General features: G+C 39.2%; 1 protein-coding gene across 2 annotated transcripts in view; it reads left to right on the top strand.

Annotated features, from left to right (window-relative positions):
• LOC144075126 (paired box protein Pax-7-like) overlaps positions 1–17,215 on the top strand; it is a 39,539-nt gene that overhangs the window by 21,015 nt on the left and 1,309 nt on the right. For both annotated transcript variants that reach the window (XM_077601902.1, XM_077601911.1), the window contains exons 5-8: positions 4,111–4,310; positions 4,394–4,559; positions 5,995–6,191; positions 13,272–13,539. In XM_077601902.1, the coding sequence (XP_077458028.1) occupies positions 4,111–4,310; positions 4,394–4,559; positions 5,995–6,191; positions 13,272–13,539 (831 nt within the window). The remainder of the gene's footprint in view (positions 1–4,110; positions 4,311–4,393; positions 4,560–5,994; positions 6,192–13,271; positions 13,540–17,215) is intronic.

Here is a 17,215-nt window from a genome sequence, read left to right on the forward strand (position 1 = left end):
GATAACCCAGTCTTCTCATGGATCTTCAAATAAAAAGCCCAAAAGGGTTAAAAGGAGGATAATTGGCCAATACATCTCTCATCTCATTTTCTGAACCGCTTTATCCTCATTAGGGTCACGGGGGGTGCTGGAGCCTATCCCAGCTGACTCCGGGCCAGGGGCAGAGGACACCCTGAATCGGTGGCCATCCAATCGCAGGGCACAGGGAGACAAACAACCATCCACGCTCAGATTCATACCTAGGGGCAATTTAAAGTGTCCAATCAGCCTACCATGCATGTTTTTGGAATGTGGGAGGAAACCGAAGTACCCAGAGGAAAGCCATGCAGGCCCGGAGAGAACATGCAAACTCCACACAGGGTGATGTGATTTTTAGAAAATTCCTCCTGATTAATCCCCCTAAAACACCCTTAATTTTGGTGTACTGGAGCACTTCCTTTTTATTTTGGGTATTTTCAGAACACTTCTTGTTCAATTTGGATCACTTCCTATTAATTTGGGCCATTTTCCAGGTCATTTCTCATTCATTTTGTCTCACGAACTATTGATGTTGGGGCAATCACAGATTACTTCTTGTTGCGTGGAAGCAACTCCCTGTTTATTTTCGATCCACATAACAATTTAATCTCAGTGGTCACACAATAATGTAGTTTTTGACAGCAGCTTTCTTAAAATATGGCTTGTGTAATGTTACCAATTTCGTCATACGCAGCGGAGTATGATGACAATTAGGCTTTTGTCGAGTCAATGATGATGACAAAGCCCATGTCCGATTATTATTATTATTATTATGAAAAGGCTTGCAAACGATCCATTTCTAGATGTCTATGTATTGCTTTAGAAGTGAGATAGAATATCAGAACTTTCTTTGTGCATATCAAAAAAAAGATCCAGTTGAGAGACCAAATTTTAAAAATAATGACTAAATAATTTGACTTCTCTCCTGTAGAAAGAATGGGTTTTTTTATGAAGGCCACCAAATAAAAAAGCATTGAAAATGGATTTATATTTGAATGCCAGTATACATTAATTCACAAATGTTATGTTTCTCTAAGCAAAAAATGATAATATAAAGAGAAAATTCAAAACAATAGCTTCAATTTTGGACTTTTGTGCATGACATCATGTTTCTTTTTTTTAATGTAATTTTTTTAAAGTTCTTACCATATAAGGAAAGATTAACCAGAAAAGCTGTTGCCACAGAGGAATGAAGCCTTCTCTGTCCCATTCAACCTTCATCTAATTACATAAATTCAAATTAATTTGATGTTAACTCTTACATCAAAATTGAATTATTGTTATCGTCATTTGCTAATCACATTGCGCCATTTTAGAAAAACAATGAATAAAGGGCTTTGGCTGGAATTTGCACTGCCTCATAAATTACATTTTCTCCTTTTTTCCACTGCAAGTTGAGTCCATGCACACAATAGCAGGGATTTGAATAAAAATGAACGCTGTAATAATCATATTCTCAGTGTGCTTGTTCACACCATTGTTATTCTGCTGCAGCGTATTTTTGCAACATGTGTGTGAAAGTGCAAAGCGCTTCCTAATAAGACCTAGCATAGGTTGAGCCCGTCGATCGGCTCTGAGCGTCATTCTCACGATAATCTCTGCTTCTTATTATAATTTGAAAAGAGGACCCCCACCCCCTTCTCCTACGCTCATCCACAAGGACTAGGGTGTCAAACTTTATGCTTTGTACTCTATATGACAATAGAGTTTGTAATAGCGAGTGAACCAAAAGGATGATCTTGATGGTGACAGAATTGGCTGTCTGAACGCTTCATTGTGGATTGTGGTAAACGTGCATCAGAAAAACTATAGCGCTCTTTGAATGATTGGTGTGTTTGATTTTTTTCTTCTTATCATTCCTTAAATAAATTATTTTGGCCATAGCCTCTCATTGCCGTTATCCCTGTTTATTGTATTTAACTTCTATTCCGGGGCGGCCCGGTGGGGTGGTTAGAACGTCAGACTCACAGCTCTGGGGTCCTGGGTTCAAATCCAGGTCTTGTCCATCTGTGTGGAGTTTGCAGGTTCTCCCCTGGCCTGTGTGCGTTTCCTCCGGGTACTCTGGTTTCCTCCCACATTCCAAAAACATGCATGGTAGGATGATTGGACACTCTAAAATGCCCCTAGGTATGGATCTGAGCATGGATGGTTGTTTGTCTCCTTGTGCCCTGCTATTGGCTGGTCACCGATTCAGGGTGTCCCCCGCCTCTGGCCTGGAGACACCTGGGATTGGCTCCAGCACCCCCCCACGACCCTAATGAGGATAAAGCGGTTCAGAAAATGAGATGAGAACTTCTATTCCATTGGTGTTTAACTTTCTCGCTAATGATTTCACATACACACCCTTCGCAATTAGATATTGTATTTTTTTTCTGTGCAATTCAAAACATGTACTGTTTATAGTTGAATCTAGTTAATTTTGCGACATGGCCCGATAACCTTCTCGTTCCAGTGGTGTGGCAACACGATGCTCATACTGGTGTGTTTGCAGAAACAGTGTAAAAACCAATGGTTGTACTGCAGTACCACCATGATTGTGACTATTTCTATAAACGAAACGGAATAAAGCCTATGATTTGGGTGCAAACTACTTGCTAATAGTACTTTATTTGAATCTTTCTAATGACAGTGACATAAGACTTTGACATAACACCTGTAATGAACATGAATGAATGCTTATTACAGATGCCATTCAGTGTCGTAACCCAAAAGCATTGAAACAATGTCAACCGTGCATCAAAAGTGTTATAATGTATTTAATGACACCAGTCATAAGCACACACTTATATTTACGATTCAAATAAAGTATATCCGCAGTGTGCACTCCCATACTAAACTTCAAATGTATCAAAACCTGATCTAAAATGCTACTTTCCTAGAGCAGATTCTAGATTTAGACAGCAAATAAAAACAGGGGCCTCTGTATATTTTAACTTTCCCCGAACCCGTTTTAACAGGGGTGTCAAATTCAATTCATCCATTAGCCGCTGGAATTAGAGTTTGGGTGAGTCTGGGCCGCATCAAAGATTCCCCCCAAAAGGGATTGAAGTGTCCAAGAGGGGAAAAAAATCCATCTTTCATTTTTGCTGTAATTAGTTGTGCTTGTTGGTTAGCCTTCTCTTTACAGCAGGTTTTGAGAAAGACAGAATACATATTACTATATTTTAATTTCACTCTGTTACTTTAACCTCCTAAGACCTAGACTATTGCAAGGCATGCATTTTTATTTTCTCTTTGATATTTAGGCTAATTGGGACCTGATGAGTGTATAAACAAAGAATTATCCTTTTACATGATGTAGTTTCTGAGAAAAATGATATCCACATCACAAGTCACTGGTGTCAAACTGGCGGCCCATGGGCCAAATCTGGCCCACCGCATCATTTTGTGCGGCCCGAGAAGGTAACTGATGAGTGGCGACCTTCTGTTTTGTGATCAAATTCAAATGAAGATCTAGATTAATTCATTAATCAATTAATTTTGGCAGCCTAGTTGGAAGACATAACGCCCTCAGGATCAAATCGAAACTACGACGTGGCCCTCGACAAAAAATGAGTTTGACACCCCTGTCATAAGTTGACGGCAGGCCCTTGTAATTTAACGTTGAAGTCTTGATAACCAAAAAATGTGATGTCCACACGTGGACGCCAGGTCATAGGAGTTTAAAGCCACAACCAAGTAGTAAAACACCACCAGAAATAAATGAAATATTAGACAGCGCTATAGACAAAACACAAAATCCTCAGAGCAAATAATGCGCGAGCCTCACTAATACTAGAATGAGAACCACTGTTCTACTCTCTACTATTTTAGATTTTGTGAGCAATAATGGACAAGCCCTAATGATAGAGATTTGGGGAGCACCAGATGAAATGGGATGGCTAGGAAGTGATTGATTTAAGCTGAATGAAATTAGCACACCCAGTAATTATGATGTAAAGAAGTCTTTGTGTGTGGTTCCAACCCAAGACTTGCTTATGCAGTACATTTAAAAATGGATGTAGAGTAAAAAGATTCAAAGCATCGCTAGATTTCTGAATGCAATTAGAAAATGAGGCAGAAAGTGACCATGAGCTTGTCTTGTCTAAACAGGCGCTCGAATGGATGTAGTGTCAGATGTGGAGTCAGAGCCGGATCTCCCCCTCAAGAGGAAGCAGCGCAGGAGTCGGACCACGTTTACGGCCGAGCAGCTGGAAGAATTGGAGAAAGCTTTTGAAAGAACCCACTACCCTGATATTTACACGAGAGAGGAGCTGGCCCAGATGACCAAACTGACTGAGGCGCGAGTGCAGGTAAAACTATTTGTGTCCGTCTTGCAATCACAATATCCTTGGATAACACTGTTAATGTACGGTTATTGCATTTGATGTTACAGGTCTGGTTCAGCAATCGCAGGGCCAGATGGCGAAAGCAAGCAGGAGCCAATCAGCTAACTGCATTCAACCATTTGTTGCCTAGTGGATATCCCCCTGCAGGGATGCCAACACTTCCCACATACCAACTGACAGACTCCAGCTTCCCGAGCAATATTTTGTCACAAGGTAGAGCAGCAAATGTTATTATCTAGAAATTAACTAGTGATGTCTCAGAACTCAGATATTGGTTTTGGCGTCCGATACAGCTTTTTTTTTTGAGCATGGGATTTGGTCACAAGACGGGAAACGATACAGTCATCATGAACATCATGAATTGTGGCTGTTTTAAAGCAAACATGTCCGCTGAGTAGAACTACCTCTTTTTTTTTTTTTTTAGAAACTATTGATAGGAACAGAGCCAAAAATGGAATTTTGGAATTAATAGAAAAACATTTAAGTATCAACCAGTGCAACAGGTGGTGTAATATAATTCTGATGATTTTGCTTTAAATACAGAAAATCCATTTGAAAATAAGTGTAAACAAGCTGAGAACAAATCTGTGCTGTTTTTTTTGTTCTTGGTGGGTATAATGCATTTTGGGTCGACTCTGACACTATAAAAATCAGTTGATTTTCCATTTTAGCAAGGACCAATGCCACAATGCCATTAATGTGCACAATTTCTGGCACAGAAATATGGGCATTCTTAAAACTACCGAAAAATTAGGAGATTAAAAAAGACTTCATTAAGAGCAACACAAATGAAGATGTATTTTATGGGGAACACCCCTCATTTATTGGAACCTGGTGGTGTGCTCTTTAAAAGTAAAGTACAGCATAGTGTCAGAAGTAGAGGTGCTAGACTAGAGCCTATCCCAGCCAACTATGGAAACCCTGAAGGAGGAGACACCGTGAACTGGTGGCCAGCCAATTGGAGGGCATAATGAGACGGAGAACCACTCACGCTAACTCTCATACCAAGTGGCAATAGTATTTTTACTGGTCTAAAAATTGTTATCGGATTAGTAACGGATTGTAATTGGGAAAAATATCTTGGAAACAAAATCACATTAGTTGAAAGTCAAAAAGTCAGTATTGGGAATGGCTAGCAAGCTGGAATGAATCCTGATTTAAGATTCTGTGAAGCAACTAAAAATTGTGCTCAAACCGTAATAATCGTTCGGTCATAATGTATCTAAGAATGTATCCTTTTCTGAGCAAGAACATAATCAGTGATTAATTGAAGTTTGTAAATATCAACAGTTATGAGTCATTGTGATTAGGGAAATATTTGATATCGCATATCACATTTCATTATCCTACGATACTCTGTATTATCACCATTTAAAGAACAGATGTCAAACTCAGGAGCAGATCCAACACACTACATCAAATTGTGCGGCTTGTGAAAGGAAAACGAGGCTCAAATTCTTTTTTTTTTTTGCTAAAATACCCAGTCTTGTTCTCGTCACTTTCAAAAATGTTGATATTAGCAAACATTCTCAAGTTATTGATTCTCAATTGAAATAATATTTTGTACTTCCTTTTGATTTCATAACATGTACTATAATTCGAAATGTTTTGTATATTTAATAATCAAAGCTGTTGTTGATCTGTTCAGATGGTGGCGGTACACTTCACCGGCCCCAACCGCTACCTCCGTCCACTATGCACCAGACTAGTCTGTCCAGTACTGACAGCAGTTCCACCTATGGTCTAGCTGCAAATCGTCACAGCTTTTCTGGCTACTCCGACACCTTTATGACATCCGCACCGAACAGCCATGTCAACCCGGTCAACACTGGGCTTCCCCCGCAGGTAAATCTTTCATAATGTGGAAATGATGTGACAATGTGGCTGTTTTTTAAAAGAAAAAAAAAAGTGAACCACTCACTTCCAAAGGCCCATTCAACCTGACGCTGACATACGTGCGGAAGCTCATTCACCCCTCGTTGTCACTAATCAAGAAATCCTTTACTCACTCCAACCAACTTTCGACTAAGTCCCACACACAAAGGAAATCCCCATTGGGGCCCCCATCAAAAATATCTATTGTCAGTCATAATTTTCTTAACCAACAAATAAAGTGACAGTCCCCTGGTAATGAACCCAAATACAACAGCAAGTGACTCACAAATGCCTTAAAACCAATAGGAATTGACCTAGAATTTCCCCAAGATCTAGAAGGAAAGACACAAAATTAATGGAAGAAGAAAAAAGGAGGAAAAAGTGACCCACAATGAATTGGAATTGACCCAGAAATGGCCCAAAATCAAGAGAAAGGGAACCGAGAGAAGCCCCAAAATCTACAGGAAATGTCCTGATATTAGAATGTGACCCAGGAATGCCCCAAAATTTACAGGAAGCAACCCAATGTCAATAGATATTACCGAATAAAATTACAATAATAAGCCTTTATTGTCATTATACAACAGCTGCGTATAATGAAATTAGTGACATTGAATTAGACTATTGTTTGTAATATAATTAGAATATTGTTCCGGTCAATAGATATTACCCAATATTGTTCCGTCACGAAAAGAAATGTTCCAAAATCAAAATCAAGTGACCCACAAATGCCTTAAAACCAATAGGAAGTGACCTCGAATTTCCCCAACACAAACCAGGAAAAACACCAAAATTAACAGAAAGTTACCCAGAAATGCCCAAAAATCAAGAGAAAGTGACCTGAAAAAGCTCCAAAATCCACAGGAAATCCCCGAAATCAAAAAGATGTGAACAAGAATCTCAGAATCTTTAAATCTCATTATACTTGTATAATGACAATAAAAGCATTCAATTCAATTCAAGGAATTTCCAAAATCCACAGGAAGCAACCCGAGATCAATAGATATGACCCAAAATTGTCCTGTTTGCACCAAGAAATGTTTCAAAATCATCAGCAAGTGAGCCACAAACACCCCAAAATCAATTGGAAATGACAAAATGGAAATCATTGACCACTGTGAAAGCAATTTTTAAAGAAATGGCATCTTCATAATGTTTCTGCTCAACAACATTTCAGTGACATTTGTTGGACATGTTGCACTAGGATGCTAACAAAACCTGGCCGCAATCAGAAAACAACCCGGCAATCCTTTAATAATTACCCCCACCATCGGCTTATTAGATTTGCAGTTTTTATCTATGTTTTTCTTCCGTTTTCACATGACAAGACAGGCGAGGTGAGGATTTCTGACAAAAAAGGATTTGCTGTTGTTGCGGGAGAGTTGGGGATAACAGAGGTGTCTCTACAGCACGTGTTTAATCGTTTTGTAAGGGCTTAATACTACAAAAAGAACAGCGCATATATATCTAGAGACATGGCTCCCTTCATTTAGTCAAATCTCTCTCCCTAAAGAACACAGCTTTGGTTTACACATGGGATTACCATACAGAGGGGTTGCTTTATATACTGTACATTGTTATGGTTATTGGTTTACGTGCAAATAGATTTGACTCCTTGCATTAGACTTGGCTATTAGGTTTTTCAGAGGGTAAAATTAAGTTCATGGTTCAGAAGACCTCTCTTCACAAATAATTCTTTAAATTTATTGGAATTTACAGAAAAGTTGGTGATAATCAACCAAATGTTGAGGTACTAAAACAAATGGTTTACTCCGGGTTTCACAAATTTTGAGTCAGCATCCAAAATTATTCAAAGGTTTTTTTTATGATTAGGCAATGCTATATGGCAGGGGTAGGGAACCTATGGCTCGGGAGCCATATGTGGCTCTTTTGATGGGTGGATATGGCTCTCAGCTAACCTGTGAGTTAAAAATATGGAAACTGTCAGTGAGAGTTGATTCCCAAATGCACCAATAGGAGACTTTTTCTACCTTAAAAATTGTGAAATGAATTTAAAAATGCACATATTTTCATGTAAGTTTACTTTTAAATTCTGTGTATGGCTCTTAAGGCATACTATTTGAAAGTATGAATTGTTTATGGCTCTCTCTGTCAAAAAGGTTCCCGACCCCTGCTATATGGTGTTCATTAATTTTTATTTTGTTTTGTTATTTTTGGCATTTCATTTTAAGATATGTAGGGGAGAACATGGTTTGTTGTCCCAAGGGTTTTGTCACGTTATTTGGGGTTGGTGGATGAGTGTTTTTTTTCCTTGTGTCTTGTTTGTGTGATTTGTATGCGTTTTGCCTGATGTGTCCCTCTTGACTCCCCTTCCCTTGCGTGACCAAGGTGTTTGTGATTTGTCATCTACTCCTGCCTGTGTATTTAAACCCCGTGTTTTGCTATGTCTTGGTGGGAGTATTGTTTCCTGTTTAAGTGATGTTTGCCTCTTTGTCAGTGTGCGTCTCCCCTGTTTAGTTTTTATTTTGTTAACTTTGTCAAAGTTTATTTGTGTGGTTATGATTTCAGTAAAATCCTAATTTGCGCACCAGAACTTCCCTCTCATTTTTCTGTTTGCCGCTCCTGGGTTCATTTGCAGCGGAAGGCAATACATGACAGGTTTTGGTTGTAACACTCATAACTCGAGCAGAAGTGGGCAGTGTTTTGCAATATTGGATTTGACTTGTGCCCAGAAAAATAACATGCACATTTTAGTTTTTTCCGAGTATTTTTTCCTCAAAATTTTAAGTTCTGGATTGATCTTTTCCTTCCTTATTTATACCTTTTTTAAATTAAACAGTTGATGGATTTTTAGCAATAAAAGTAGCAGTTAGCTTATTTCTTTTAGCCCAAGAAAGGAGTAGTGGGTTGGTTGCAAAGGTTTTTCTTTTTTTTTGAAAGCCTGCTCTAATTAAAATGTAATGTTAAAAGTATTTTCCTCAATGTTTCATTTTTATAAAGATAATTAATTAATAACTCACAAATTTCTTTCAGTAGTTGTCACCATTTTTGAAAAAAAAATCCTATTTAAGTTAAAAGTGACAATCAACGCCCTACAGTGTGTGACAACCAATCCCCATCATGGGGATGATTGTCACAAAGCGTTAGCCTGTCTTTGATTGAGAATGAATCGCTGTTTAAAAAAAGATTTGAAAAGCAAAAAGAATGTGAAATCTAAACCAGGATATTAAGGTTCCCTATTATGAATGAATGATTCTTCTAAGATGTGAAAAAGTGAAAAATCCGACTCCCCTACCTGTAAAATTCCATGTTGTTCATATCGTGAGCATACTTGCAAGCTTAGTCTTTATGAATGAAGGCTTTAACATGGAAGTTTCATGTGGGAGAAATCAATAACACCCTTTCATTTGCATTCCCTGACTATTCATCTGTCAGTCGAGTTGAAACTGCGCTTCATCCAACCACGCGTTCTTAAGCGTCTAAGATAGTGTCACAGCACTGATTCCTTTTCAGAATGGCACAAAAGACATGGACATCCTGCACACCTGACAGGCAATAAGCACAATTTGAAACCCCCTTTTTGTATTTAAAGTATATATCACACTTCATTTGAGCCTCCTCTTCATATAAATGCTGTGGAGACTCCTGCCAAACTGAAGCACAGATGAGGGAAAAAAGACTACAATCCTCTGCAAGTAAACATTTTTTAAACCTTTACAATATTAAAATTGCTACTCAAGTCCCCCCCCCCCCCAAAAAAACGGCATATGATTTGAATCTATCGTTTTCAAACCGGGTCACTGAAGGTGACATGATGGTTTCCTATAGTGGCCTAAAAACGTCAATGCGTTACACAAGGGAGGGAAAAAAGGAGAAGAGCTCATTTCTCTCTCTCGAATTTGTTGTGAGAAAAAGATTTAGTAGCCTGCACTGGAATGGCGGTTAGAGAGTGAGAGAGAGAGAGAGAGAGAAAGAGAGAGGCTAGGTTTGAGTGTTGAGGGATCAGAGCTGCTTTGGTTCTATGGTTGTGTCTCTTTGATCCATATCCCCAGGCCTGCCTGCCTGCCTGCCTCGCTAGCTCAGGCCTCTGCTCATGTTTCCAGACAACTGTCGGCCTGAGATAAGGTGGGCTGGGGGGGGAGCGGGGGTGCCTCTTCGGCTCTTCACACATTACCCCCGCCCCCAGCCTTCTCTTTCGCTCATATACAAATTTACAGCGTGGATGTGAAAAGATGGCCAAACCTGCTGTTATTTAATAGGTTTTCCAAGGCACCCTTTTCAAACTTTTGCTTGAATAGAAAAGACATGGAAAATGTAACAGAAAGATATGACCAACGCAACCTTATTGGGGTTTGGAGCTTCAGAATGAACCACAATCAGAATGTGTTTTTAGGTCTGACAGCTGTTCTTGAAAAATATCAACTGCGAAGTTTAACATGATCTGTTTTATTTTTTTCTACAACATCAAGATTTAGCATTATGATTATTGAAAACTGTGGAAAACAATTTACTTTAGCAGCGTGGCACCAGGGCAAGCTTCAATATCGAGATGTGAACTAAGAAATACTGCGCCGATGCTGTGCAATTTGTACTCCATCTATTTTCCAAGTGAAAGTCTCCTCCCCCAAGATCAAATCAAATCAAAAGCCTTTATTGTCATCATACACAGCTGCGTATAATGAAATTGGTGGTGCTACTCCACAAAGTGCGTTTTCCCAGTAAAAAAAAAGTTATATAAAAAATATAACACACAAGATGGTCACCAACTAAGGCCCTTTCAAAGATGATGATTGATGTCCAATCGGGTGGCATCCAGTCATCCTTCTACTGTCAATTACAATCAGTTCATCACTTGTAGATGTACAATGCACTTGAAGTGGGAGGCTTGGCAGCGAATGAACGCGTGTCTAGCGCCGTCAATGGCAGCCACTGAGTAATAAGCAGATGCTTTAACTTTGATAAATTAATCTTTTTTAAAATGTTATATATGTGAATGTGTATATGTATGTGTATATGTATGTGTATATGTATGTGCATATGTGTGTATATGTATGTGTATATGTATGTATATATGTGTGTGTATGTGTATATGTATGTGTATATGTATGTATATATGTATGTGTATATGTATGTATATATGTATGTGTATATGTATGTGCATATGTGTGTATATGTATGTGTATATGTATGTGTATATATATATGTCTGAGTGTGTGTATGTGTGTATATATATGTCTGAGTGTGTGTGTATATGTGTGTGTGTGTATATATGTCTGAGTGTGTGTGTATATGTGTGTGTGTGTGTGTATATATAGTATTGACATTATTACTATTGCATATGAGAGCATGCAAACTCCACACAATGAGGACCAACCTGGGATTGAACCCTCGACCCCAGAACTGTGAGGCCCACTTGCTAACCTTTCGGCCACCGAGCTGCCTTTAATGTTAAACACAATCTACAATTAATAAGGCGCAAAAGGTCCTCAAAGGATTCCACGGATCAGTCAACTGTTTGATTGTCATTGGGTAGACGCAAAACGCATAACAATAGTAATGATGTACTGAAAAGGCGTTACTCCACCCTTGTACTCCAGAAAATAGACCAGCAAAAAAATAAATAAATCAATTCGTTTTAAAAATTCACACCTTCGGAAAAAATTATCATTGCTCCCCAGTTCGCGATAACAATATAACATTGCACAGGTTATGATGTCATATATAGAACATAGACTGTACTCCTATTCAAAGAGAAGACGAAATAAAATGTGAAAATAGCATATCGATTGTTTACAGTCAAATCATACGGTGGGGTAAATTTCATGTTTTGCTCAAAGACGGAAAAAAGTCAAATAAACAAAAACACAATCTTGCTTCCTATCCATCCCACATTTTAGCGTGTGCTGGGAAGCTGAATGTCAACATTAGTCTCAGCTGTTATTAAAATTTGCGGCATAAGTCCTTTGAATGGGCACACTGTCAAGTGGCAGAATCCAGTGTCAACCGATCAAAAAGGATGAGCGGAGTATATATTTAGACTATCATACTCGAAGGTTGTGAGATGTTGACTGAAAAACACGTTCTGCTTCACTTTAGATAAAAGCTCAGCTGCCGCAAAATAAAATAATCAGACCTTCTCTAAACATGGGGAAAAACATTAAATTCAGAGAGGGCTGAACTCAAAATTAAATTCAAGTGGCTGTGACTTCAAATAACTGGTCCAATACTATGTGTAATAAATACACTAGAAATACTTACTGTATTTGAGGCAATCCTTTTAATTTAGTCAAAAATATTTCCACATACACCGTTTTGTATACAAAATCTATTCAAACATTTAAAATTTTACATTTGTGTGCAATTTTGTCCTTTTATCTTATGCATTTAATTTTGACATTTAGAAAAAACTGCAAATCTACAAGCACAATTTTATAGTTTTTGGTTGCACTAAAATTTTACAAAAACACCCTTCATTGCTAATGGCACATTAATTCCTATTGTTTTTCAGTTCAGACCGGCAAAAAAAAAATCATCAAAAACATGTTTTTACTGTCATTTGTTAACCCAAAACGTCCCAATACTAACATATAATAGAACCCACATTAAAACAGAAAACTTTTTGGGCCAATTTTGAACTATTTCAACAAGTTTGTACAAATTATATGCCTAGTCACAGCCAACATACTACAACAAAAAGGTTCACGTTTCCACTTTTATTTTTTTATTTGACAAAAAAAAATCACAATCAGAAGGCAGTATTCCAACATTCATCATCCATGTAGCATGTTTAGATTAGATAACTTTATTCATCACGTATTTGGGAAATTTCACAGTCAAAGTAGCAAGAGGGTGAGAATACAGACACAGGAAAAGAAATTTTATACATAAGTAGGTAATAAATAAGTTAATAAATAAATGTTGCTGATATATCTGTATATATATATACACATAGATGCACATGTATACAAACGTTTGGTCTTAAGATTCAGCCATTTCTTTTGTTAAACAGTCTGACAGCTTTAACATGGTTACCTGTGCATTCAATTCTTATTCAGGCTCACCCAAAGCTCATCTGCTGCCTTTTTGCAGGTGATGAGCATCCTGAGTAACCCAAGCGGCATTTCCTCCCAACCCCAACACGACTTCTCTGTGTCGCCGCTTCACAGCATGTTGGAAACCCCCACAGCTAACATGGCGTCAGGCCCTGGGAGCCAACGTTCAGCGGACCCCTCCATTAAGACGGCGGATAGCCTCCCGTCTTCCCAGTCCTACTGTCCGCCAACGTATGGCGCCGCCAACTACAGCGTGGACCCGGCCATGGCCGCCGTGGGCTACCAGTACACCCAGTATGGGCAAAGTAGGTGCCCGAGCTTGGCTTGATATTTGTCTCTTCTCACTGTAAAGCGTGTTTGTTGACAGCATTTCAAAGCGTTGCGGTGATTGTTGGTCAAGTGCAGAGATGAGCTGTGAAAACATTTCCTCCGTTAAGCTTCTTATGTATTCTTCCCTCTCTGTCTATTTATCGAATTTGCTCATCATCTGCTTGCCAGTGTGATGTGGAATTGTGCGAGCTTGTGATCGAAAAAACAACCCTGAAAGGAAGGGCTCTAAAATGGTCCTCAAAGGGCCAGAGTGGTTGAATGTTTTCATTCCAAACAAATAAGAGGACACCTTATGCAAGGGTGATCAAATAATTGGAGTCAGGTGCTACTATTTTTAAAAGACATCTCATTGGTTAAACTGTTGGCACTGGTTGGAACGAAAACCTGCACCCACTTTGGCAATTTCCCGGAATCAGTTTGAGACCCAAGTCCGGTCCTCGAGAGCCCCTATCCAGTCTGTTTTCCAGGTCTCCCTCCACCATCACACCTCAATCCAATCATCGGGATCGGTATGAAGCTTCTGAACAGCTTGCTGATGATGATTCAGGTGTGGTAGAGGAGGGAGATATGGAAAACAGACTGGATAGGGGCTCTCGAGGACCGGACTTGTCCACCCCTGCTGTAAGGTATCCATACCTGTCAACTTATACGCAATTGTGTATGCCATATCATAAATTTTGTACGGGATTTTTTTTTAACGTTTTTTTTTTGTAAAACCGATCTCGTTTGACCCATTTCGTCTCTGATACGGCTCCGGATCGGTCACTGGTAGCAAACAAAAATGTTTTGCTAATGTTGTCATGCTTTGAGCATGAGATGCGCACATGTCAGTCACTTCCACGTTTTCACTATAAAAATATAGCGTGGCAGCAAGCAATGTACCCAGACAGTCAAGCTGTCAGCGTCACACAGCGACATTTACAGAATCTTGAATTTAGTGCATAGTGATTGGGCACCCTGTCCATTAAAATTTTAGACTTTTACGTGCACCCTATGTGAGTAAATATGTGTCACATTGCGTATGTTTTTTTATCGCTTAATAAGGGGAATTGCAATCATTATAAGGGAAGCAATTGGCCAAGGTTGAAAGGTATGCGTATGTGAAAGTGTGACCTTAACACAGAGGTGTCCAAACTATTCCACAATGGGTCATGGTGGTTGCAGGTTTTTGTTCCATTTGATCCAGAACAGATATTTGAACCAATGAGGTTTATTTTGAAACCAGCAGCACCTGACAGCAATCCATTGATTACACTTTTAACATACCATATTTGTTGAAAATGTATCTTCTTCGTCGGTTGGAATGAAAACCTGCACCCACTGTGGCCCTTGAGGACCGGTTTGGGCAACCATGCCTTAACACTTATTCATTCATTTTCCGAAGCGCTTCTTCTCACAAGGGCTGTGGGGGGTGCTGGAGCCTATCCCAGCTAACTATGGGCACCAGGTGGCGAACACCCTGATTCGGTGGTCAGCCAATTGCAGGGCACAACGAAACGGACAACCATTCACGCTCGCACTCATACCTGGGGGCAATTTAAAAATTTCAACCAGCCTCTTTGAGTTGACTGCAGGAAATAGAATAGCAGATTAGAATAGAATCAGCTCACACTGCCATCTAGCGGACAAATAAGGGACCCGACAAAGAAAAGTCCTCAGTCCTCACTGTATGGAGTTTAATTGTTCCCCCAGGGTGGGCTTTCTCCTGGTACTCCAGTTTCCTCCCACATCCCAAAAACATGCAGAGTAGGTTCATTTTCCGAACCGCTTTATCCTCACTATGGTCGCGGGGGGTGCTGGAGCCTATCCCAGCTGACTTCGGGCCAGAGGCCGGGGACACCCTGAATTGGTGGCCAGCCAATCACAGAGCACAAGGAGACAAACAACCATTCACGGTCACACTCATGCCTAGGGGCAATTTAGAGTGTCCAATTAGCCTAACATGCATGTCTTTGGAATGTGGGAGGAAACCAGAGTACCTGGAGAAAAGTCAGGCGAGTGAATCACCATCAGGTGGCCACAAAAAACAAAAAAAAGAAGAAAAAAAACCTTGTAAAAATATTTTTTACCCAAAATCCATCCTCTGAAGATTATGGAGTTGCGCCTGAGTTCTCATCACATGATCAAAGACGAGGCCCAATTTACGATCACGTGATCGGGGACATCCCTAGTTACGCTTGTGGCGATCCTTTTTCCAGGTTTTGGTTTGAGGCCTTCTTGCTTCAAAAACAAACTTTACTACAGGCATTTCACTCTTGCTCTAAATTCAAAGAGCACCTGACAGATTAAAGAAGACACTGTCAAAATAGCTGTTTGCGAGGCTCCACGTCGGACACGCGGTGTGACTGCTCAGCAGGGGTTTAAGGTGGAAATCTGTCTGACGGCTTCACGCCTAAGGCCCCGTTAAACCTTGCGAGGTGACAGCCTTGCCCACCCATAGATGCTCTTCTTCCCCAAGTGTGACACCTTCCCTTTTTTGTGTACTCGACGCATCCTAACGGACACGTGCGCCTTATCCGCAGGCAAACACGCCGCGTGGCATCACCGCGCTGTCAACGCCACTCCCCTTCTCGTCATTTTTTTTTTTAAAAGAGAAGCCATCAGTATCTCGACAGGGGAGGGGCATAAATGTGGCGAGAATTAGTGCCAGCTTTCCCGAGGCCTTGACGGTCTCTTGTGACCTCTTTTTGATCTCTTTGTCCGAGCAAACATTTTCCCACTGTCATAACTGCTTGAATTTTATTTCAGAATTTTTCATTTTGACTGGGATGTCAAGCAGCGATCATTAAATCATGTATGCAAATACAGTAATCCCTCGAATATCGCAGTTAATGTAGACCAGACATGGCCGCGATAATCGAGCATGGATTTTCACATTTTTATGAACTTTAAGATAAATAAATAAATCAATAATAGCAGAAAAAAATGGCAAGTGAATTCACTATAATTGAGGGAAGACTATCTTATTTTGGATTCCTTACAAAGATAATCATCTGCTTTTATTGTTGACCGTAGTGATCAGGATTTTTTATTAATATAATGATGAATATAATTATTATTCTATAGAAAATTAATTTCAAATTTAACACGACTTTCTTTTTTAATTTAGAGAATATTTACAATTTTAACTCAGACAGCTCAAAGTTAGTGCCGCCATCATTAATCAATTAATTGGTTAGCACATTAATGGAAAAATAATTTAATAAATGATTAATTGTTCAAACTTGGGAAATGGTGTTAAACTAAAATTTGTCCATACTCAGTTTTTCTATTGGTTAAACTTTTGTTAATTTGTTTATATATATTTAAAATAGTCACCTGATGGTGTAGTAGTTTACTCTCCTGACTTCGGGGCAGGCAGGCGGGGGCTTGATTCTCGCTGGTGGGGGTATGATTGTGAGTGCGAATGGTCGACTGTCTCTCTGCGTTTTTACAAAAACAAATGAAAATATTATAATAGTAATTATTCTCATTTTTTCCTTTCTTTTTTGTTTTAAATGATTGAAAATGCATTTTTAAAAGAAACTAAAAAGTAAATACTTTATAACGGCAGACTGTAAAATAAAGAACTGTAAATATTAAATATGATCTTTTATATTTTACTTTTTTAGTTTTTTGCAATTATACAAATCAAAAACAAGCAGTAAAAAT

This window comes from Stigmatopora argus, chromosome 1, assembly GCF_051989625.1.
Source record: "Stigmatopora argus isolate UIUO_Sarg chromosome 1, RoL_Sarg_1.0, whole genome shotgun sequence".
Lineage (NCBI taxonomy): Eukaryota > Metazoa > Chordata > Actinopteri > Syngnathiformes > Syngnathidae > Stigmatopora > Stigmatopora argus.